This window comes from Macrobrachium rosenbergii, chromosome 10, assembly GCF_040412425.1.
Source record: "Macrobrachium rosenbergii isolate ZJJX-2024 chromosome 10, ASM4041242v1, whole genome shotgun sequence".
In the NCBI taxonomy this organism is placed as follows: Eukaryota; Metazoa; Arthropoda; class Malacostraca; order Decapoda; family Palaemonidae; genus Macrobrachium; species Macrobrachium rosenbergii.
The window spans coordinates 14,373,411-14,398,733 of NC_089750.1; the positions used below are offsets into that span (position 1 = coordinate 14,373,411).

Sequence of the window (25,323 nt, forward strand, 5' to 3'; positions counted from 1 at the left end):
CATGAACTGCAGTCAGGCTTCACTCCACAAAGTAGAGGAATTGATAACCTGTTCATTCTGGAGTATTGCATACAAGAAGTGTGCTGAAGTGTTATCAATAGATTTCCAAAAAGCTTTTGATTCAGTAGATAGGACAAAGCTCAGAGAGGTCATGATTATTATAGACTACATGCAGTAGTGAAGATATATACAAATGACAAGTGTATGCCTCAACAATGTAAAGCAAACAGAGCTAAGTGCAACAAATGGCATAAGGCAGGGGTGTAATGGATCAACCATATTCTTCCTGTTAATAACTTCCTTGATCCCCATAGGCGAATAGTGCCGTCAATGCACCTTGTGCATTACTAGGTCCTTTGCAGTGTCCCCCTGACCCCTAGCTGCAACCTCTTTCATTCCTTTTACTGTACCTATGTTCATATTCTCTTTCTTCCATCCTACTTTCTGCTCTCTTAACAATTATTTCTTAATGCAACTGCAAGGTTTTCCTCCTGTTACACCTTTCAAACCTTTTTACTATCAATTTCTGTTTCAGCGCTGAATGACCTCATTGGTCCCAGGACTTGGCCTTTAGCCTAAATTCTATATTCTATTCAGTGACTTAATTGGTAATAAAAAAAATTGGAAAGTACAACAGACGGTTTCGAGAATGAAATTAAAGGGATCGTGGCACTATTATATGCAGACGATGTATTAAGCTAGGACAAACCCTTGAAGAAATAAGAAAAGCCATAAAAACTCTTGGAAATAACGAGTGAATGTGGCCTAAATACTGTATAAATAAAGATAAAAGCAATGTATTAATAGTCAATGAATAGTATAATATTGATAATAATGTAGAAAATAGGCATCACATAGAAGGATTAAAAATAGTTAAGCAAATAAAATACTTGGGGGTGACAATCAGCAGCAACACGAAAGACTGCTTCAGAGGACAAATAAAAAGGTCCCAAATTAAAGCAAAGTAGACTGCAAACATGGCTAATGCAGCCATCAGTAAAAGCTGTAGCACGATGAAGATAAGAAACCTGTATTGGAAAGGATTAACGATGCCATCCTTCATGTATACAACGGAAATCATGAAACTCGGCAAGAAAGGCATATATGAACTACAAAAAATAGACAACGAAGTGTACAGGACAATTCTGAAGGCACCAAGGTACACAGCAAGTTGTGCTTTAAGATCCGAATTAGGGGCTCTTCTGCCACTCGAGGGATATAAAGAATAAACTATTCTATCTGAAGCATACACGTGAGATTTGGGGAAATAGGCTCCTATATGAAATAACATTAGACCAATATGAAAATAAGAAAACTCCCTGGATTCTGCAAATAAAAAGTATCAGAAAGAGTTAAACATAAACTTACGTAAAATTTATTCAATTAAAGGTAAGCAATTAAAAGAAATGATTAATAACTGTTACAAAAAGCATGGCCGAGAGAAATGAATGACAAAACAACCTTAAAAATCTATAGGAAATATAAAGGAAACCTGGTGTGATAACCAAAAAAAAAAAAAAAAGTGTTGCTCAGTGGGGCTAGATTAGGCACGCTAGAACTGAACGATAGGAGTAGGTTGAAAGGGGAAGATACAAAATGTTTGTGCTGTGAAGAAATAATTCAGAACTTAGAAATTTGTTTACTCTACTTCCTATTATATAGTAATATTAGGAACAGATATAGGTTCATGTAGCAGCCATATCAAGAAAATAATGAGGAATTCATAGCTAACATCCTTCTATATGCAGGAATTCATAGCTAACATCCTTCTATATGCAGATCTATCGAAATAAAAAATTGAAAATAGGAAGGAATTTATAAAAGATTCATGGTATTACGGAGACAATAAACTTAACATAACAAAGGAGGACTGGAACGAGTAAGGAAGCCGTTACAAAGTAAAATTCCTCCTCCTACTACTACTACTAGCGCAAAATTTAAGAACGTCTACTAACTTATTGGCGATAATTTTCCCTTAATGCAGTCCAGTCACCAACTCAGTATGAAGACGTTTCTGTCGTTTTGCATTTTTCAGTAGCTTTGAAGAGGAGAGGACCATGATATCATCGTGTAAGTAATTCATGATAGTCTAAAGCCAAATTAACCTAGGCTAGCATGGTTTTTTTTTGCGGTAGGCTATGCCTTTAGGCCTATATCATAGCCTAAAAAAGGTTTAGCCACCCAAATATTTCCGAGAATGGTTTATTGCATGGGATAGGTTAGAACTATAGGGTAGTTCCGCGGCGCCGACGGCACTATAACTTGACTTTTTCTACAGTTTTTTGGTTGCTAATTATGAATTTATCTTTAATTTTTGGCGCTCGAGTGTAATTAACCTGTAATTAACCCCTGAAGTCCATCCAACAAGGGGTTTCCATACGCGATCTTCACAAGACAGAGCACGGGTACGTCTGTTTCGAATGGTTCATACCCCGTCCGGCAAGTGCAGTAACCTGTTAACGTATTGATAACCCCCCCCCCGGGCCAGTACTAAACACGGCGAAGGGACATTCCATTTGGCCGACAACAAACAGATGCACCGCCAGATCAGAACCCCTAAAAGTGTAGAAAAACCAGTTGAAAAGGTAAAAACAGGCGCAGAGCTAATATATAGAATTACCTGGGATGGAAACCTCTAGCCACAAAAATGCCTACTAGGCTTACATTATCTCAGACTGGTTTTTTCTACACTTTTAGGGCTTCTGATACTGGCGGTGCATTTGTTTGTTGTTGGCCAAATGGAATGTCCCTTCGCCTTGTTTAGTACTGGCCTGTGGGGGCCGGTACCCATACGTTAACAAGTTATTGGACAGGATATGAACTGTTCCAGACAGATGTACCCGTGCTCTATCTTGTGAAGATCGCATATGAAAACCCCTTGTTGGATGAACTTCAGGGGTTAATTACAAGTTAATTACATTCATGCGACAAAAATTGAAGATAAATCCATAATTAGCAACCAAAAAACTGTAGAAAAAGTCAAGTTAGAAGGAAATCGCCGCCACGGAGCTGTTACTTAGATCTACCATTATCTCGGACCCCTTGCTCTGCGTTCGCTCAGGAGTAGAATACAGAGTAGGGGGTCAGTCACGGATCGCTTTGGGGGTCCAGATTATTTTCCTTCACACATACCCACCTCTCCTATGAGAGACAGCCAGCCCTATGAGGGTTTAAAATTTCAACTTAATCTGGTTACACTTACTTGGTTAATATCAATATTAATAACAAGGTACAGAGCCTTTGTACTCAAGCAATGTAAGACTTGGCAGAAACCCTTTCAAATGTACTTCTAATGGTTCTAAACTGCAAAAATACTTCACATTTTTTATTAACGATAGTAGCCTAGCAGTTTTACTAGCGTATCATTTAGTTTCATGGTCAGAACTTGAAGTAGAACAGAAGTGTGCACTTTTGAAAATGTTATAGTTTGGAGAAAATATAGGTGCAGACCACTCACTTTTGTTTGTTTTTCCCAATGATTATGGGGACCCCAACGGGAAACTACAGTTTTTTAAGTGTGAAAAACTAAAACAAGGGGAATGCATCAGTCAGAAAACTATGAAATGCATAAATTATAATTTAATCAGTAAAAAAATACAGAGTTCACATGTACTAACAGTCATAATTACCCCAAAATTTAAAACGTATAAAAATGTAGCAAGGATAGTTCTAGGTATGCTTGCTATCCTGCTATCCTACCTTCCCTGACATAATCTAATCATGGGGCCTGGTTCTTATTTGGCTGGGTGTCAAAACCCTCTCCTCTTGACCTAAAAAATGATATCATAGAGTGAAATACAGAGATGTATCCTAACCTAACCTACAGGGTTCTAGGTCCTTCTTCTTCGTAGCCTGATCCCTAGTTGGGTTATCTGTTTTTAATGAACCCCTTGCAGATGTTTCTAACACTTATTGAACAGTTCATCATTTCATGAATATTTTGAAAGATGTTTTACAGACAGGTGCCCTTCCTGACTTCAGCCCTCCCTATCTGAGCTTGGGAAAGATAAAAAGCATAATCAATGCTAATCTCCTAACCTGATCTAGTGTTCTGTTAAAGTCATAGTAAGGTGCAGGGATGCATCCCAACTGGACCTTCCCTAACCTATGGTGCCAGGTCCTCGTAAATCATAAAATTGAAATACATAAATTCATCTCACACTCAGTGAGCATTAAAATTATTCAAAATTTTTTATTTTTAGGAAGCTGGTGAAAGATGGCAGATGGGAAATTTTGTAAGCCAGCTCGTAAACTTCATGCAAAAGATGTCCTTGCATTGGAAAATAGAGGTAAGGTTTTAGTTTTGTTTTGTATATAAAGTAGAAATCTAAATCAAATGCTTTTAAATTCAGTTTTTTGCAGTGTTACCTTGGAACTTTTAGGATGAAATTGTCAAGTTAATCTGAAGTTTAATTCTGGTTTGTCAGTTGTCTTCTTACTTTAATAATTTAAGAAACTATTAATCTACTCAGAATCATAAGTTAAAACTTAGGTTGGGACACATTTCAAGGTCTTAAATGTTAAGACCTTTGTCTAACCATGTGTGAACATTTCATTTCCACAGCAAGACTGCCTATATATGTCATTAAGGATAGGTGGTTTTGATAATAATCAAACTTGCATAGATTCCTAGTTTAATATTCTTTAAGGCAACAATGTATTTTTAAGAGTATTTGCTTTACTGATTTCAAAGAATGTGATGGCAGGTGGTAGTTTCTTCATTGGACAGGTAAGTGATTGATTTATTGCATCAAATGTGTTCTTACCCAAATACAAAATCCTGTACTGTACAGTATTTTAATTTTTTTTTAATCTGTCAGTAGCAGGCAAAATTGGCCATCTGAAAAGGAAACTACTGTCTTGTTATCTGTCTTTGTTGCTGAAGTGTGGCCAGGCATCCATAGTTGTGGAGATCATTGGTTGAAGTAAACTGGAGTTACCTTTTCTACTCTTTTATGAAGATTCCAAATATATAGCTCTTACTTCATTTTCTGAGAGCTCTGAAATTTAATGTCATTTGGTTTTGCTCCACTTTTTTGTTATTTGATAAAAATTATTAATCTATTGTAATAATCCATTATATACTAGTATTTGTATTTGTGATGAATCTTACCTGCTGTTAAAGATAGCTTATATCTCCAGACTGATAGGTAAGTTGGCATTCAAACAAAACGTTGAATGGCTGCCCAGGTAACTGTCTAGTAGTACACCTGTTCACCAGGCGTGTTTCGAGTGTATAGGAACTTGTTGGTATTTCATGGCTGTTTGCTGCCATCACAGTACTGTACATTTATCTTTCCTTGGATGCTTTCCACTGGAATCAAGGCAAAGGGCATCAGGTTCTGTAGGAATGATCACAGTGTTAGCAGGATGTTGATTTTTGATGAGATAGACACATTGTGCTAGCTGCAATGGTATAGTGTGATCTTGAGCTTAGGTGTGAGGAAGTAGGGATTTTCGAAGGACTTTGTATTTAAGTTTGTTAGTGTAGGAAGTGAAGGGAAGCAGATAGATTGCAAAAGCAAGTAGCCAGGTCAGGTCTCCAACCTGAGTAGTTATTCTTACTCAGTCTAGGCTTTTCCTTTGCCCGTGCTTTAGTAGTACTGAAACTTCCTCTTTAGCTCTGCTTTCTGCCCCCCTTTCGGCTCAGGAAAGGTGCACTGAGAAGTTAGAACAGGACGTAAACCTTATTTTGGTCAGTACAAGCATTGTCTGAATTTGGTAGGAACTGGTATGTGATCATTTTTGTGTTTCTTTTTGTGTTTCCCTACAAGAGGTAAGGTGTCGGTCCCCTCGCCAGTTTGTAGCCTGAACCTAGGACTGCCCTGCGACAGTTGGAAGAGTCTGCTGCCAGGAAACTGGGTTGGTTCCTGGGCGATGTGGTTCTGTGCCCTCCGTCACCTGCCTCTCGTTTTTTCATGCTCGGAGTCTCATTTAATGCATTAGCCGAAAAATCGTTTTGGTAAATGTTAATCTTCACAATGTATGCGACTTCTACTGTCATCAGCACCTAGTATGAAGTTGTTAGCATGAATAGGACATAGGTATAGACAGTGTTATTAATAATAATGTGTCTGTAGTGACTTGTACTTATTCTGATGTAAAGTCTACTCATTTTATTGTAAACCAATCTCTTCTACATCTGTTGCTCATTCTGAATACTTGTCTGCTATTTCTTTTTCTCCATCGAAATACACTTGTTCATTCTTTACATGCTTTTTCTCCGGTTATCACCGAATCTCTTACTTCTACCCTGATTAATGTTTCTCTTGCCAGTCCTACCATGGTTACAGTATCTTCTGTTTTTCCAAGCTAGATATTATTTTAGTTACTTAGCTTTCAAAGGATACGTTGCATGGGAATGCTCTCAAGACTGTAGAGTTGCTTTTTGACAAAGTGGGAGAGTTGCTGTAACTCCTCTTCCCCCGCCTCCCAACATTTCCCATTTTCTTTGGTGCTTCATTTTCTTTTACTTGGCTGACGAGTGTGGACTCAGCTAAGTCACGTCAGACTGTGCTTCCCTCTCTCTCTTTCATCGAGTCGTGAATATGTTAAAGGTACTTGGCTGCTGTTGCCTCATGTCGCCTCCTGTGACCTGCTGTCACCCTTGGTGGAAGAAGAATTTGAATTGGAGGAATCTCTATCGGTTTGATTGGCATTTGCTGAAGCGTTGCACTTTGCTTCATCCTCATTTAGTCAAGGAAAGAGGCCACGTAGAGAACAGGTCCCTGTTGTCTTCTAGTAATGCGCCTCCCTTTAAGTATTTGGAGAAGAGAATCCAAGCTTTCTCCTTCAGTTAGAGCATGTTTCGTAAGTTATTCCGTATTCTGGTGCATAAAGCTCCCTTTAAGTCTTGTCTTCTGGTTTTTTATGTAGTCGCAGAGCACTGCCTCATATGATACAGGCTCTTAATCAGCAATTAAACTGCCTTTGGTTGAAGATTCGGTGTTCTTTATCTCATTTCTTTGAAGAGATGAACTGGAAACTGACAAGTACTTTGGACATGCTGAAATGGAGTCTCTATTTAGATTGTTGAAGTTTTTATCTATTATTGAACTTTTGCCCAGTATAATTGCTTCTTTTTGTCAGCTTAGATATGTTGAGGCACTATTTTAGTATTTTTGTGATGCCAGTGTAGAGAGTTTGTGGAGCTAACTTTAAGTTTTTGTACATGCAACTTACCCGTCAGATATATACTTAGCTATAGTCTCCGACGTTCCCGACAGAATTTCAAAACTCGCGGCACACGCACAGGTAGGTCAGGTGATCAACCATACCCGCTGCTGGGTGGCGGAATAGGAACCATTCCCGTTTTCTAATCAGATTTTCTCTGTCGCTGGTTCCGCAACATCTGTTGTTGGTTCCTCCTGCTTTGATTTTCGTTTTCTCGCTTGCTGAGGATCTGTTTGGCCTGATTTTGGTGACGTATTGGATCTTTGGTTTGGCATACGCTATTGTGGACTGTTTTTGGATTTGCTTTTGGATTGTTCATTAAGATGTCTGACGTTAATGTTTCGCCTGTGTTCCGTGTGTGTGCTAGGCAAGAATGTAAGGTGAGGTTGCTTGAAAAAGGCAGACCCTCACACTGTATGTATGAGGTGTAGGGGAATGATTGTTCTTCGGACAATAGGTGCAAGGAGTGTGAGAAATTGTCTGATCAAGAATGGAAGGTTTTGTCTTCTTATCTGAAGAAGCTTGAAAAGGATAGAGTTAGGAAGGCTTCCTCCAGAAGCTCGAGTAGGTCTCACTCTGCTGAGCACGATTTAGAGATTAACCCAGTAGACTCTCCTAATCCTTTGGTTTCAGCCCCTTCTCCCTTCATCGAACCTGTGGATTCGTCCTCTGAAATGGCTGCGATGAAAGCGGAACTTCTTCGTATGAAATCGCAACTGCGTGCGATGAAGGAAGGTAAGAGTGACAGTGATATGTGCAGTGTCCCCAGTGTAGTGGAGGGGGCGTCTGATCGGCTCCGCATTGCTCCTAGGCCTAGACCTCTTCCAAACTCCCAGGACCAGTGGAGGAGGAATGTCGAAAGCCGCAGGGAGGATGTAGAGCATCCCCAACGATCAGGCGTCCCTTCGGCAGATCCTGTAGTTGCGTCCCAGGCTGCCTTGGATCGCCATAGAAAAGGCATCCTGAAAAAGTGTTTCTCGTCGTCTGACGCGTCTTCTCCGAGACGTGGTTGGAGTTCGGCTGAGGAGTCGCGCCCTCTGAAGAGATCCTGGAAGGCTCCTAGAGTAGAGCTTTTGGACTCGAGCCCTGAGCGCTTCCCGGAGGATTCTCCTATTGTCAGGAAGAGAGCTCGTAGATCCCCCTCCTCCTCTCCAGCAGGGGTGAAGGATTCGACGAAGAAGATTTTGATCGGCCTCCAGGAGCAGTTATCGGCGCTTGTTGGATCTCTTGCTAAGGACTCCTCTTCTCGTAGGAAGGATGACTTTCTTCCTGTCAAGAGTTCCAGGAAGCTCTCGTCTTCAACTCGTCGCTCTTCTCCTGCCAAGCTTCCTTCTTCTAGCAAGTTTTCTTCGTCTCGTAGACGCTCTTCGCCGAACAGGCGCCAGTCTCCCAGCAGGCGCACTTCTTCCAGGCGCTCGTCATCGGAGAGAAGCGCCTCTCCTTCCAGGCGCACTTCGCCTCACTGTACTTCTCCTTTGGGCAGGCGCTCGTCGTCTTCCAAGCTCCCTCCTTCCGGCAGACGCCACTCTCCTACCAAGCGCCCTCGTTTTAGGGCCTCCTCTCCTGGAAGGCTCTCATCAGTGGACAGGACCCCTCTCCTGTCAGGCGCCCGTCCGGGTCAGGCGCCATTCTCCTGGTAGGCGCTCTTCGTTGGACAGGAGTGCTTCTCCTTCCAGGCTCGCTTCGCCTGATAGGCGCTCTTCTTCTCTTAAGCCTTCCTCTCCGCCTGCTGCTTTGGAGGAAGTTTCAGAAGAGGATTCTCCTAAGGACGCTGGAGTTTCGGATTACAAACGGTTGGCTTCGGTTCTGATTCAGGAGTTTGGAGATTCTCTTTGTCATGCTGCCCTCCTTCTCCGGGATCTTTGTGGGACAGCACCAAGTCAACTAGACCCTCTTCGTTTCGTCAAGATGCGCCCACGATTTCGATGAGGAAGGCCTTTAAAGGAGTCGGGGAGTGGATGCAATCTAAGAAGGATGCAAGCAAGACGGTTTTCTCTTTCCCTCCTTTGAAACTTTTGGGAAAATCAGGAATGTGGTATGAGACCAAGGAGCCTATGGGGTTGGGGCTCCCCACATCAGCTGACGCAGATTTCTCTAATCTGGTTGACTCCTCCAGGAGACTTTCCCTTTCTTCAGCGAAGGCGACTTGGGGAATGAGTGAAATGGACCATCTCCTCAAGGGTCTTTTAGAGTTGTGGAGGTCTTCAACTTTATGGATTGGTCTCTTGAGCTTTGGCCAACAGGACTCGGGATCCCGAATTCCTGTGTATGGATGACTTCGTGAGTGTTTTGTCTTGCTTGGACAAAGCAGTGAGGGACGGTTCGCTGGAAGTCGCTGCCTTATTCGGAGCTGCTATTCTGAAGAAGAGGTCAGTATTCAGCTCTTTCCTCACAAAGTCTGTGTCTCCTCTTCAGAGATCCTCTTCTGTTTGCTCCATTTTCTCCTCACCTTTTTCCTCAAAATTTGGTGAAGGAGATTTCTCGCTCGTTATCTGAAAAGGCGACACAGGACCTTTTGGCCCAGTCATCGAAGAGGGTCAGACCTGCCGTCCCTTTCGCCAAGAAGGAGAAGGCTCCCTTTCAGGAGCCCTTTCGAGGTGGTCCTTCGTCCAGATCCTCCTTCAGGAGCAAAAGACCAGAGAGAAGAGGAAGGTCTTCCTCTCGTCCTATCAGAAGGACCAAATGAAGAACGAGTACTCCAGACGACAGTGGGTGCCAGACTACTACAATCGCCGAGGTCTGGGCACAGAGAGGGGCGGACGACTGGTCCCTCTCCATTTTAAGAAGAGGCTACCTTATCCCCTTCAGGGAAAGTCCTCCTTTAACATCAACTCCCAGGGAGTTATCCGCCAGCTACAGGGATCCCATCAAGAACCAGGCTCTTTTTCTAGCAGTGGAACAAATGTTAGAAAAGGAAGCAATAGAACCGACAAGTTCAAGACCTCCATTCCCCGGGTTTTACAACCGTCTTTTTCTGGTTCCGAAATCCTCGGGGGTTGGAGACCGGTTCTGGATGTAAGCGCCCTGAATTTCTTCAGTAATCAAGACGAAATTCAAAATGGAGACTACCTCTTCGGTTCTTGCAGCTCTTCGTCCAGGGATTGGATGGTCTCCTGGACCTGCAGGACGCTTACTTCCACATTCCCATTCATCCCTCGTCAAGAAAGTTCCTGAGGTTCGTGATTCGGGAAAAGTTTTTCAATTCAGGTCCCTGTGCTTCAGTCTTTCGACGGCCCCACAAGTGTTCACGGGCATCTTAAGGAATGTGGCACGCTGGCTTCACTTAGAGGGAGTGAGGATATCAATGTATCTCGACGATTGGCTGATTCGAGCTCAATCAAAGGACAGTTGTCTGGAGTACTTGTCGATCACCCTAAATATGACACAGTCCCTTGGACTATTAGTAAACCTACAGAAATCCCAGGTTGTTCCGCAGCAGAGCATTGTTTACCTGGGGATTCTGATGGATTCTCGGGATTTTCTAGCCTTTCCATCCCAAGAGAGAATAGATCGCTGCATAGAAAAGGTGACAGTTTTTCTAAGGAGAAAACATTGTTCGGCGAGGGAGTGGATGAGTCTGCTGGGGACCATTTCCTCGCTGGAACAGTTCGTCTCCTTGGGAAAACTTCATCTGAGACCTCTTCAGTTTTACCTAAAGGAGAGATGGGACCAGAAGTCTCAGGACTTAGCAACTTTGTTCCAAATTTCGGACAAGATAAAAGAGGATCTCAACTGGTGGTTAGACCTCGAAAATTATGCAAAGAACTGTCTCTTCAGTTACCGAGCCCTACCTTAGTGTTGTTCTCAGACGCCTCGGAGTCGGGATGGGGGCAACACTAGGGTCGAGAGAAGTGTCAGGCACCTGGGAGGAGACCAGGTGAACTGGCACATCAACAAGAAAGAGCTATCAGCAGTACACTTGGCTCTCATCAAGTTGAGTTCCTTGTCTCAGGACAAGTAGTCCAAGTGAACTCAGACAACACTACTGCCCTGGCTTATATAAGAAAACAGGAGGAACACACTCCTTCTCCCTTTACGAAACGGCAAAAACGTTGCTGTTATGGGCTCAGGAGAGGAGGATCAGACTCCTCACCAGATTTGTACAGGGAGAGAGGAATGTGAGGGCCGACCTTCTCAGCAGGAAGGATCAGGTCCTCTCCATTCAGAAGTCTGCGAAAGACTGTGGAACCTGTGGGGAAGGCCGAATATCGACCTATTTGCAACCCACTGGAATGCAAGGCTAGAAAACTACTGCTCTCCGATATCGGACCCGAGAGCGGTTGCAGTAGACAGTCTTCTCCTAGATTGGACAGGATTAGACGGGTATGCTTTTCCCCATTCAAGATCCTGGGAGAAGTGGTAAGAAAGTTTGCGCTGGCGTCGGAAGGCGCGAGACTGACCCTGGTAGCTCCGTTTTGGCCAGCTCAAGATTGGTTCACAGAGGTACTGGAATGGATAGTAGATTTTCCAAGATCGCTTCCACACAGGAACGATCTTCTCAAACAGCCCCACTTCAACAGATTCCACAAGAATCTCCCCGCTCTCAGTCTAACTGCCTTCAGACTATCGAAGGTCTGGTCAGAGCGAAGGGTTTTTCGCACAAAGCTGCGAAGGCTATTGCAAGAGCCAGGAGATCCTCAACCCTTCGCGTCTACCAGTCGAAGTGGGAGGTCTTTAGAAGATGGTGCAGGACCAATAAGATATCCTCTTCCAGTACCTCTGTGACAAACATTGCTGATTTCCTTATCTTCCTGAGGGAACATTGCAACCTCGCTGTATCCACAATTAAAGGATACAGGAGTATGTTATCTTCAGTTTTCAGACACAGAGATCTGAATATCTCGGAAAACAGAGACCTTCATGACCTTATAAGGTCTTTTGAAACGTCAAAATTCATGACTTCGAAACCTCCCAGTTGGAATCTAGACATAGTCTTGAAATTCTTAATGTCTAAAAAATTCGAACCTCCTCATCAAGCTTCCTTCAGGGATCTCACCAGGAAGTCACTTTTCCTCTTTGCCCTTGCCTCAGCTAAGAGAATAAGTGAAATACAAGCCTTAGACGGCAAAGTTGGTTTTAAGGAAGGTTCGGCTATATGCTCCTTTAAACCATTCTTCCTAGCGGAGAATGAGAATCCTTCTAAACCGTGGCCAAGAACCTTTGAATTAAAAGGTCTTTCTTCTGTGACGGGACATGAGTTGGAGAGGACTCTATGCCCTGTCAGGAGCCTTAAATTCTACTTAGAAAAGAAGAAATTACTGGGAGGATCGGTTGAAAGTCTTTGGTGCTCTGTCAGGAATCCTTCACGAGCGATCTCAAAGAATGCGCTGTCCTTTTTTATTAAGGACGTCATCAAGGAAGCGCATATCTCGTGTGAAGATGAGCACTTTAAGCTCCTTAGAGTGAAAGCACACGAAGTGAGAGCCATTGCTACATCCTTGGCTTTTCACAAGACGTTGTCTCTCCAGTCTATTATAGAGGCAACCTATTGGAGGTGTAATTCAACGTTCGCATCTCATTACTTACGAGATATTAGAGTAACGTATGATAAGTGCTTCTCTCTAGGAGCTTACGATTCATGGATTCGGTGCTGGGACAGGAGCTGAATCCAATCCTATTTAGTTTAGTTAATTCAGTTGTTTTTAAGGCTTGGTGGTGTGTGTTTTTATGGTTGGTTGAAAGAGGGTGATGGAATTATGCTTCCCTTTCAATTCTTATCACTAACAAGGTTAGGATTGGTCAGGTGGTCGGGATTGGTTGTCATGTTCCTTGTATTTTGTATGGACACCTAGCTCTGTCATGTAAGAGGGATAGCCCCCATTGATACGATTCAGGTGTAGGCTCGGTCATGTAAGTGGGTCAGCCCCTTTGACACGATCCGCTATAGGCTCGGCCATGTTAGTGGGTCATCCCCATTGGCACGATCCAGAAGGGCTGTCAGTCACAGGTCACATCCTCGCTGAAGCTCCTGAGGCAAGCAGACTCATAGACAGTATCCATGAAGTCTTCTGCCCAATCAGGTAAGAACCATGGTTTTTTGTTTATCCTACAACATATGTTGTTTCCCGTTTTTTTAGTTATTTTCTGTCTCTTGCCCTCCTCCAAGGGTGCCATTCAGCTAAGTATATATCTGACGGGTAAGTTGCATGTACAAAAATGATATTTTTATGATAAAATAAAGTTTTGTACATACTTACCCGGCAGATATATACGATTGATGGCCCGCCCAGCCTCCCCTCAGGAGACAGGTGGAAGAGAAAATCTGATTAGAAAACGGAATGGTTCCTATTCCCGCCACCCAGCGCGGGTATGGTTGATCACCTGACCTACCTGTGCGTGTGCGCGAGTTTTGAAATTCTGTCGGGAACGCATGGAGACTATAGCTAAGTATATATCTGCCGGGTAAGTATGTACAAAACTTTATTTTATCATAAAAATATCATGTTTTTTGGCACCAGCAGGGGTTTTAGCGAGGAAGGGTGTTAGTTTTTAACTTGCGCCGTCAAACCTATTTCTGATGGTGCAGGGTAATGTTCTCATGGTTATACTATCTTAGTTTGGAAGAAGTGAGAATACTTATGTTCCTATCTGTAGTAAAGGCTTATGCTGCAAAGGATATGGCAGCTGTTTGAGTTTCTTCTGTGGGTCACCTTCTAAGTCTGACTCTCTTTAAGGCAATAAAGGAGGATACATTGGTACAAGTCGTATTTTATACCTTTCGGAGCTCTGTTCAACCCTCAGGTTCTGGTAAATGGCCAGTTGCAGGCCTCCTGGCATGCTTGGAGAGACTTAGGAGTAGAATCTTGAGTGGTGGAGGCACTGAAGGGGAGTTATGATTCCTGTAGGTCCCCTCCACTGGTTTAGTCTCTTATAGCTGTTCCTTTGTGACTTCTCCAGCAGAAATGTCTTATTCTTTAGTAGGAGGTTGTAAATTAGAGAGAATGAAGTGGAGCAGATGTCAGTAATTCACTGGGACTTTGCGTCTCACTTGTTCCTGGTGCCATAAACAACTGGATATTGACGCCCAGTGCTGGACATATGGAGACTGAACAACTTTGTCTCTTTCCCCTTGTTTTTTGGTTTTTCAAGCATGGTTTAGTGACTTTCCAAAAGAATGATTGGATGTTTTGGTGACATGCAGGAGACATTTTCCTCATACCAGTACATCCTCAGTCACAGAAGTTCCTTTGAGGTGTATATACAGAGAAGGTATTACAGTTCAAGGCACTGTGTTTCGGCTTGTGTACAGCACCTCTGTGTAAGTATTCACAGGGAATTTGTTGCCTATAGGTGGATGCTGTTGACTTTTAGGAGCAAGAATTCTTTTCTATTGAGTTAACTGCTTCAAGTTGGCCAACTCTGTTGACAGTATTCCAAAGGCCAAGGATCTGTTGCTTCACCTGCCTTAGTCTCTGTGCATTATGATTTTCAGTCGACTTCACTAACTCCTCCTCAATACATTCTTATCTGGTGATGTGGGGATACTTGCAATTTACAGGATTCTGTCAGAAGATGAATAGGCACTTGGTCCTTGAAGAATTTTAGCCCTTAAGGAAGCTTCCATGTAGTAAGGGCTTTCTTTGTTAGGAAACATGGCCTACTGAGAATTTATCAGAATAATCAGGCACAATTACATTAGTCTCAGCATAAGACTACAACTTACAGCTAGCTTTCATTAAACTTGTAAGTAATCCAGGACCACCATTATTGCCAGGTTCTGTAGTAGGGACACCAAAACTAAGAGTTGACTATGTTATTCTTAAACTTACATCTGGGTTTTGTTCTTTCTGTCTTGTAGTATAAAACAAAGAATTTTGACAAGTGTCATTAGACTGACTTGCAATACACCATAGAATGGTCAGCACTACACCTGGTAAAGTTTACAAGATGTGGTCAATAAAAATATCTATCTATCTATCTATCTATCAGGGTGGTGGAAGGCTATCAGAGATTCCTAGTAGGTTTATCCCTGGTCAGAAACCAAGTCATAACAGAAAGATTGCTTCTGTAAGTGAAATGAACAACATAATATTGATTCAATAGTTCATTCTACGGAAGGACGATGTTTTTGGTGATTAAGGATTCAGGAAGAAGAAAACTGCCTACAGTGGTCATTAAATCCACAAGTTCAACAGCTGGTGTGGGATTGTAGGAGCTCTCAAATGTGGACTTATTAGCATGCACATGAACAGGGACAACCAGTCTATTACTACTCCTTTGAGAGCCCTCAGGATTAAGCAGTGGATGCGTTTCTTTAAGTTTAGTTTGATTCAGACTCATACGCCTTCCCCCTTTATCCACTCTAAGGAAGTATTGAGCAAATTTCAGGTACGAGAATTGCTGAATTGCTCGTATAGAACCTTAGTAGCCTGAGAGCGAATGATTCCAGACTTTCTAGCTCCCTCGGTAGATGACGCTCTTATTCTTCCATTAAGGAGAAATTGACTCAAGCTAATGAATTCCACTAACTTCTGCATCTCACACTTAACCGCTTGGAGATGCTCAACCTTCTCCCAATAAGGGGATATTCAAAGATATCATGTGTTATATCCTTAATCAAGTGGAAAACGACTGTGGCCTTGTATCAGAAGCAGCTGGTTTGTTTATTGCTTAGGGTTCTGTTCTGGAGGAGTTTTCAGCACCTGTACCCAGGGCCTGTAGACATCAAAGTTTCTCTGTTTTTTTGGTTATATACAGTAAGAGTTTTTCACTGTTTACTTTCAAGGTTATTGTTCCATGCTTTCCTTGGTATTGCGTCATGTGCAATTAGATATGTCTGATGATCAGCACCTTTGGGTGTTGAGATCAGTTGAGATTGAAGCTCCTACAACTCAGTATCAGTCTCTCTCTGGAATTTTGACGCAGGTCTAAATTTTTTTGCAGATCCTTTTGAGCCTCTGGAATTAGTTCCATTGAAGTCTTTACTATGAAACTCATTTATTTAGCGCTATCGACAGTTAAAAGAGTAAATTTATTACAGGCACTCTGCTTAAGGCCTGTTGTAAAGTGAATGCTTTTTTATCTTTTTGCCTTAGAGCTGAGAATGATATTAATGCTAAGTTTTTCCGAGAACTGTAAGACTTCCAATTTAACCTCTTTGATGAGGAAGAAGAGGAAACACTTCTCTGTCCTGTTGGGGCAATTAAAACTTACTTAGATAGGTTGAGCCTGGAAGAGACAAATTTATCCTTTTGTTTTGTGATTTTGGAAAACCTAGAATGTCTTTGTCAAAGGTTAAGCCTGGAATAGGCAATGCTGACCTTTTGTTTTGTGGTTTTAGAAAACCTAGAGCTTCGTTGTCAAAGGTCAAGCTTGGAAGAGTCAAAGTTAACCTTTCATTTTGTGGATTTAGAAACCTAGAACATCTTTGTCAAAGGTTAAGCCTGAAGAATGTAAAGTTAACCTTTGTTTTGTGATTTTAGAAAACCTAGAATGTCTTTGTCAAAGAATAAGCCTGGAAGAGACAAAGTTAATCTTTTATTTTGTGGTTTTAAAAACCTAAAACATCTTTGTCAAAGAACATGATGTTCTCTGTGATGTACGGTATTTGATTAGGCTAGCACATGAAAACTAGGTTTGGAGCTATGTTTACCTTTATTGAGGGGTAACAGTCATAATGTGAGAGCTGTTGCAAAATCATTTAGTTTTATGACAATTTGTTACTTGAGGATGTGATTAATGTGGCACAATAGAAGTGCAATTTGTTTTTTTTGCCGCTTACTACCTAAGTATGCAGAATTGTGTTTAAAAACAGTAAAGCCCTTAGCCCTCTGCTGGTAGCAGGTAAAATCTTTACCTGAACTGAAGAAAGAGCAGTCTTTTAGGCTCTTTGTTTTAAATCCCTGGTTTTAATATTTTGGGGAGCATTAAGGTACTACTGTACATACATATATTGTATAGGAATGTTCCTTTATATCATAAAGGTATTCATTTTTAGTGACTGTCATTTTATAGGGCTTTTGAACCCAGACACAGGGGTCCCTTCACACTGCTTTTGTTTCAGTCTAGCTGTATTGAGGCAGTTTTCTGTGCAAGGCTGCTCTTCTCTGCACACGTATGAGAGCCTTGGTCCCTAAATGGAATCCAACATCTTGTGGCAGTAAGATCCAGAAAGGATTCCAGAATGTTTTTGGTTTTATGCAAGAAACCTTGAGCTTGATTGGCTGAGCAGATTTTGTCTAGCTGCACTACCCACCATCTTCTCAATATGGGAATCAGCTGTCTTTAACAGTCGGTAAGATTCATCCCAAATAATATAAATTTTCATAATAAAATTTATTATTGGTATACTTATCTACTGTTAAAGTAGACCACACCCGGCCTTCCCACAACTTAGTGGGCTATCAAGGAGAATTCTGACAAGAGCCACATCATTCAAAATATACCTGGTGGAGAACAGGTCATCTGGACAGCCATTTGATTTTTTGTTTGAATGTGGACTTGCTTATCGGCGTGGAGATATAAGCTATCTTTAACAGTAGGTAAGTATCCAAGTACAGTAATAAATGTTATAATGAAAATTTATATATTGTATTTCAGACTTTATACTGAATTTATGCTCTTGCTTTGTGCTTATTTTGTAATACATTAATGTAGGCATATGATTTTTATCAGTTTTTTACTTATTTTGTGATTTTGATTTCATATTTCTGTTGATATGTAAACAATTATGATTGAATTAACTTTATTACAGTATTTTGTAACCTAAATACTGTGCTGGGAGTTCAACTTTTGGCATTTCTTGTAGTCTAGTGTATGCAGGGTAAGTACAGTAAGTCTATGATAATATTGTGTTTAGATTTTAGTATTGTAGTGTTAAACTTTTTTCACATATAATCTGCTTTAAGAAATTGCAGGCGTGGCCGAGTGAGGTGCTATGGGTAATGCTGCTTCTCCTCACATTGTACAGATATCAACTGTATAGTAACTTGGATATGTCCGATAGAAAACTGAAGATTTTTTTAGTTCTCTTTAGCAATAGGAATACACTGGAGACATCTGGCATTCAGTTCACAGTAGAAGTTACTACTGTTAATTCATATTATTCACTGGAGACCTGAGAGGCTGGCGTGGAGTCACAGACAACAGGTCAACCAACTGTGCCAGCACAGATTTTTGTGGTCATCTGATTCTTTCAGCTTCAAGGAATGCCAGCACAACTGATAACAATGGAGGCCTTTATTTAACATTTTATTATGGTTATTATGGCATATACTTACATTTTGTTTCTCTCTATGGTATAGCTGTAGACTTCTATTCTATTTTTCCTGACTTGTATAGCATTGTATCCTTTTAGGGTCATATCATTTTTCCTTTGGGTCATTTGCTGTCCAGTTCCACCAGCCTTCAGGGGTGCCAGAAACATATGAAAGATTCTGTTGCATTTTTTTTAATGTCATTAAACTTTTGCATCATCCTTGTGTAAGAAACCTTCAGTATACCCCCATGATGTTCAGGTTACTGCACAATGTTAAGAAGTGCATAAAAATTTGGATTATCGTAAGTACTGTACATTAAAAACTCAGCTCTTCACATGCCAGATGTTAGGTATGTAAATCTTTCAAGACATACCTGTCTTGCTAACTCATCATGAGGAGTCTGGATCTTTTGTCTTTATTGCACTATTCTGTATATTTAGAGTACATATCTAAAGGCTTTGAAAGAATAAAAATGGATTGATAGCTCTTGTTTAACTAGTGAATTACCACCCCTGGATGAGATACCATTTTTTACTTCTGGTACTCCCATATTAATTATGTTAAATTTAGATTGTCTTTTGTCCTCTTATTGCAAACATAGTTTATTTTTATTAAGAAAGTGGAAACCTCTGAAAAGTTACTGTGTACAGGCAGTCCCCGGTTTACAGCAGGGGTTCCGTTTTTATGCTGCGTCGTAAACCAAAAATCGTCGAAAATTGTCAAAAGTCCTAAGAAAACCTTACTTTTAATGCTTTGGGTGTATTGAAAACGTTGTAAACTGCATTTTTATAGAGTTTTTCATCAAAAAACCTCCAAATTTTGATTATTCTGCCGTTTTGGAGCCATATTTCTTCCGTCAGATCGGCATATGACACGTCATAACCCCGGAATATGCTTTGTAAACCAGGAAATAATTTCTGATGAATATATTTGAAAAGCATCGTAACCTCAGAACGTCGTAAGCTGGACCTGTTGTAAACTGGGGACTGCCTGTATTTGAATTTTACTTAATAGCTATTGATATCCAAAGATTTGCTCTGTGTTCTTAGAGGACAATAAATTATCATTATGAGTGTTATGTAACTCATGTTGTAATTGTTTAGTAGTAATATAAGATTTCATGATTGATGACAAAGGCAATGGATTAGATTCTGAAATAAAAATGGATGGAACACAGTGGGAAGATCATATTATGAATGAAGTTGTAGAGAGATATGGTGTTCAGCAGAGGGGGAAAAAAAGACAGAGATCTCATAGATCGAGATCATTGTAAAGCTGATGAGAAAAAATGCAGGACAGTTATTCATAGAAGTAGTAGGCTGAAGACTAGCAAGAAGGCCCAGGAAATCGAGTAAAAGGGCATAAATGAAGATCTAAACAAAATGAGAATTCAGGTGGAAAGTGCACAAGACAGAAGAGATTCCCATAAATGGAAAATCTGCCATTAATATGTCAATGATAATGATTTAAGATTTAATTTATGGATATTAGAAAAGATTAACATTTATTTACAGGTGGATCCTGGTATTATAGTGAAGATGAGCTATCATTTGTGGTTCAGATAATTTGGATACAAGGAGCAGTGGTTGCCTATAATCAGGAAAAGAGTGAGGTATGCACAACTTTGTGTTTTGTTTATATTTTATACACATTATTGATATTTTGCATAGTTATACTAATGCTTTGACTGATTTTTAATATAAATGAAAATACTGTAGTATGTATTTTTTAGTTCTTTGATGATTGGTCAAGCATAATATAAGAGTGTGAACAGGTGCTTTATGATGTTACTACCCCAACACTGCAACTTCAAGCCAGGCTGAAAGGCAAGCCAAAATCCAATTTCAAGACTAGTGAACATATTTTGACTCATTACACAGAGCTTCCATTTTAAATGGATTCTCCAAACTATCTGGTCTTCTATTTTAGATGGAGTCTACTAAACAACTTCGTTGTTTTGTAATATGTCTTTAGCATTCACAAAATCCTTTTCTGTCCACTTTGATACTGACAGAGCTTTACTGTAAACTTTCAAAGATCTTGGCATGTGGGGAAAAGCAGTTTTTGCTTGGTCATCTCCAGATAAAGTTATCGGTAATAATATAATGAATATACTGTATTTTAAAAGCAATTAATTTTTTCATTTAAGGTAATTTTAAATTGTTTAGTTGACGAGAGAGAGAGAGAGAGAGAGAGAGAGAGAGAGAGAGAGAGAGAGAGAGATTGTGTTTGTTATTGTCATTTGTTTTCCTAGAACAAGCATTTTGAAAATTTACTTTCGTAGCAAGTGCATTTTAGCAGACCGTTTGTATGAGGGTACCCCTTTGTCTTTTATGTGGCTACACCTTGGGCAAAGATATGCTCCAGTATTGAAGCTTGGTAACAAGGTGGTTAATGGTAGCAGGGTACCACACACTCACCTGTCGGTAACCCATCACTTTTCTTCAGCCATCGTTGAGTCAAGATTTATCTGTTACCGATGTGGTCACTGAACTTGACTGTTTTTGAAGGTTTTGTGTTAAAGTCTCATATACTGTTAACAATTGTTAGATACTTCAGGGATACATGAACAGTGGCAATTATATGCCATGTTAGGGATACTTGAACAATAATTATATGACTGTGTTTCTCTTGCTATGGTAACCCTTTTTCTTTTCATGGATGTTTTGTATAAACTTCAGCTTTATACAAGTGTTCTTTGAGAATACTGAACTGTAATTATGACTTTGGGTTTGTATGCTGGAAAAACATTGAGAGAATCTCATGGCTTCTGCTGCAGGAGTAGCCTGTTCCAATATACTTCTCCATAGTAAGGCTTAGGGCTACTGTCTTCATCTTGTGCCCTACCTTTGCGTTTGATGGACTGCTGAAGAAGGGGAATTGTTGCAAGTCATCTTGTCAGGTTATCCTTTTGGATTTCTTGAGCGTTCCCTATGCTTGTAGGGAAAGGCTGTTAATTATACTTGAGAGTCCATGACTGTCCTTCAGAAAGCTTTACAGGGAATTTCAGTTGGGCCTCTCTTTGTTGCATTTTTTTCCTCTAGATGTCAGAGACTATGGGCAGCTAAAGGTCCTACACTGTGTTGAAGGTATTGTAAATATTTTTTAACTTTATTTTTTTTATCACAAGTCATTTTAAAGGTAAAACTTTTTTTTCTCTGATTTTGATTATTTCCCCAGATTTTTTTCCCCTGCATCTAATTTTCAAGGCAACAGGTTTGTTTAAAGGTCAAACTTTTACATTGTTCTTTACATCTCTGGATCTTTGGTAGCTAGTCATCTCGTCTTAAGAATTTTTGTCAAAACGTATTTCATGAGGGAGAAACAGCAAATTATGGAGACTGGAATTTTTCTCCCCTCTCCATTTTGCTGAAGACACATTTTCTTTTTTAAGTTCTCTGAAACAATACTCTTCTTACAACCACCTCTGTTAACTTTTATTACCATTTCAGCAAAAATTACCTACGGCCTATACCTTCAAAAAGTTTTTAAGTCATATGCAGCAGTGGTTTTATATAATTGCTATTGTATTAATGTCACTATCAGATTTTGGTATCTTTTGTCAGAAAGTATAGTTGAAATCTAAGCACCAAATCAAATTTCATTATCATGATCATAACTTGTATTAACAACAATAGATAGAAAGAATAATCCAGCAACTGGTCGAGTGTTTACATTTTTATTAATGCTGTTATTATTATTCAGAAGATGAACCCTATTCATATGGAACAAGCCCACAGGGGCTATTGACTTGAAATTTAAGCTTCCAAAGAATATGGTGTTCATTATGAAGTAAGAGAAGGTAAAGGGAAATACAGAAGGAAGAGATGTCACTTATTAAAAAGAATAAATAAATTAATAAATAGGTAAAAGTTTATTAAAATGCACAGAGAATAACACGAGGGTAGCTTCGCTTGAACTTTTTGAAGTTACAATTACATGACATCCTCAGGGAGACATTGATAAAGGTAATATTTTTAAAGTGCATACATGCTGTTTCATATGAGTTCTGGTTATACTGTATGCAGAGTTGAATATAACCCCCGCATAAGTGGTAAATTCACTTTGCTATAGTCATACATAATTGTTAACTGCACTAAGCCATCCAAACTTATGACCCAATTCAGTTTTGTTATTTTTTCCATAAATATTTTCTGCACAAGTTTTCATCTGTTACTTAGATTATATAAACCTTAAGATTTAACTGTTAATGAGATTTCCATTTAGATTAGAATTTAATAAAAACAGCTGTCTTTGAAATTGCCCTTAATTTTTTCTAATTTTGACTGTAACTTTTTCATAGACTTATGTTTCTTTTATTTTTTGCTTGTTCCAGTACTTAACATGTACTGTTTTTCGTTTCAGGTGACCTTGCAAGATAATGGTTATAATTTAACAGTGACAAACTGTCATACCATTCCTGGAGGAAATGCATGGATTGATCAAGGTAATTAATAAATGCATTTGACATTACTGTACACAGCTAAAGCCAGTTTTAATAATTTTTACAGGTTGACCATCACTAATCCGGCATCATTGGGACCTGGAGGGTGCCGGATTAGCCATTTGTTAGGCTAGAATACACGAAACCCAGTAGCTAAGCACCTCATCTTAGAATTAAAGTATCCCATAAATCAGTACAAGTTGGTTAATAAAGAAAAGACAATTATCAAATACAGGTAGTGCTCGAGTTACGATAATTCGACTTACGATATTTCGAGTTTACGATGCGGTTAGCAATAATTAATACCGATACAAAAATATTTAGGAAAAAATATTTCTAGATTTCACGCAGGCGCAGGCAGCGAGAGAGACCAACTTACAATAGACCAACTTCTTTTCCTCCATCTCTTTATTCCATCTGCTAGTTAAAAAAGTAAAAGAGAATGATAAAAGTATTGTTAGTAATGTTATACTCTTGCGTAAATGCGTACAGCCATAAACAACCGAATGGGAAACTGTTGTTTTGCTAATAATCGTATCCGATAACAACTGTTATGCTTGTATTTCAACCATCGTACGGTAATACACAATTACTGTAGTTATGTTACAAATGACGTTAAGTACTGTACAATAGGACTGATATATTTTTAACACTATACCCTTATTTGGAGAAAAGATCGGCAGGGAAATATACTGCTACAGTAACTTTAAGCTGCAAGTTGTAGCTGAAGCTGAGAAAACAATGTTAAAGCTGCCAATGACTATAAATTATCGTGCATCGGCAACATGGATGAAACTTGACCGTAAATAAAACTGGAGAGAATGTATTTTAATCAAAACTACTGGGCATGAAAGAATACAAATTACTACTGTTTTCACGCCGATAAAAGATAAATACGTAAAGCTCGTATTATGATGAAATCAAGAGAAAATAGCGAACGGAATCTTGATTTTTTTCACACAAAGCAAACATACACCCAAGACGGCCAGCCGCGATTCCCGAGAACGTCATATATTAACGAATAAAATAGCTAAATTAGTTTCACAACGAGACATTTAAGTTATATTTCGACTTAAAAACACTTCGTATAACGAAAAATATCCTTGCCCCAAATAAATAAAGTATCCATATTCATTTACGCTAACTAGAAACAAGAAAAGCGCTTTGAACTTAGTTAAATGCAGCGAAATAAACACCGCGATACCGATTCCCAAAAGAAAACATTGATCGCAATTTATAATACAATTGGAAACACTGTAGTAAAGCATAACATTTTAAAAGATCTATGAAAAAGATGCACATTTGTTATGTTGATGTTTGTATTATACTGTTAATATGTGAATAGAGTTCAGCATAATGTAAGCTAGGCTACCAGTTTGTTGATGCAGCACACTGCGCCATGAAATCGTAGCGGCCGGCGAGCGAGTTAGCGCAGCGACCCGGGAAATTTGAAAATTAATGCGGAAACATTGGAAATTACTCTAGCTGAAATTTGTGCCGGATTACTGATTGTTCTGGACTACTGATTGCCGGATTAGTGATGGTCAACCTGTAATACCTTTTAAAAGGGAGTCTGGTTTTTGGAAAAACTACCTTAGAGGAGGGGGGAAAATGAGACCATCTCTAACCTAGCCCATTGAGAATTATACTCTGTCCCTGAAGGGGAGGACTTTTACTGTATGTTCTGTTGTAGAAGACAACTGCAATCATGCAAGGCCTATGGGACTCCACCTCTTCCCTTCCTTGTAATATGCAATCCAGGAGTTAAATTTTCTTTCCCCTGGTAGGAGTGTCTTGTCTGCTCTGAAAGGGATGCTGATGCTATTGTTGTCCTTTCTTGTCGGAGGAGTCCTTTAGTAGTGACTAAAGGTTTGTATGGCTCTGATTCTCACCAAGCTTTCTTAGGCTAAGGAAGAGTAAACTCTCAAGGGTATTGTTTCCCAGATTCCCCTTTTTCAAGAAGGTTATACATTATATTGTGCAGTTATGTTGTTGTCAGGCTCATTCAATGAGTTGTACGATAACAGACTCTTCAAAAAGGGTTCCAACTGAGGGTAAGAAAGCAACAGGGAGGTTACTTTGGGGAGTGAAATGTTGGAGCCCACCAATGCTTCCTTTGAAGCCTTAATGTGACACTCCAGAAAGTTGTAGAGTGCTCCCAATAGGCTCCACATAAGTGTTTTGGCTACTGCAGTGAACATTGTTTTGGAAGACACTGGAAGCGGAAGCTCTTTAATAGATGGAGCTTAGCATAAAATTCAGCCATGGCTGTCCTGAGATTTTTCTCTTAGGGGTCAAAAATTGCTGGGTAGCCATGTACAGTGAGAGTTTTTTCCTCTCATAAGGGAGGACAAATGTTGCTCATTTTTTTGCAGCACTATCAGATACTATACTGGGATGGTGGAGACAAATGGCTAAAATACTGTCTTCACGATTTCAGAAGTGAAGAGACGGAAGGCTGATGCCTCCCAGAGAGATTATTGGTTCTGTAAAGTTGTTGTTTTACTA

General features: G+C 40.0%; 1 protein-coding gene across 1 annotated transcript in view; it reads left to right on the forward strand.

The window, feature by feature from the left end:
• The first annotated feature begins 1,856 nt into the window (after window positions 1-1,856).
• The window catches only part of LOC136842508 (recQ-mediated genome instability protein 2-like), a 28,441-nt gene continuing 4,974 nt past the window's right edge, over window positions 1,857-25,323 (forward strand). Inside the window, exons 1-4 of the mRNA XM_067109912.1 lie at window positions 1,857-2,070; window positions 4,203-4,289; window positions 19,886-19,983; window positions 22,737-22,818. Of these exons, the coding sequence (XP_066966013.1) occupies window positions 4,217-4,289; window positions 19,886-19,983; window positions 22,737-22,818 (253 nt within the window). The 5' untranslated portion in view covers window positions 1,857-2,070; window positions 4,203-4,216. The remainder of the gene's footprint in view (window positions 2,071-4,202; window positions 4,290-19,885; window positions 19,984-22,736; window positions 22,819-25,323) is intronic.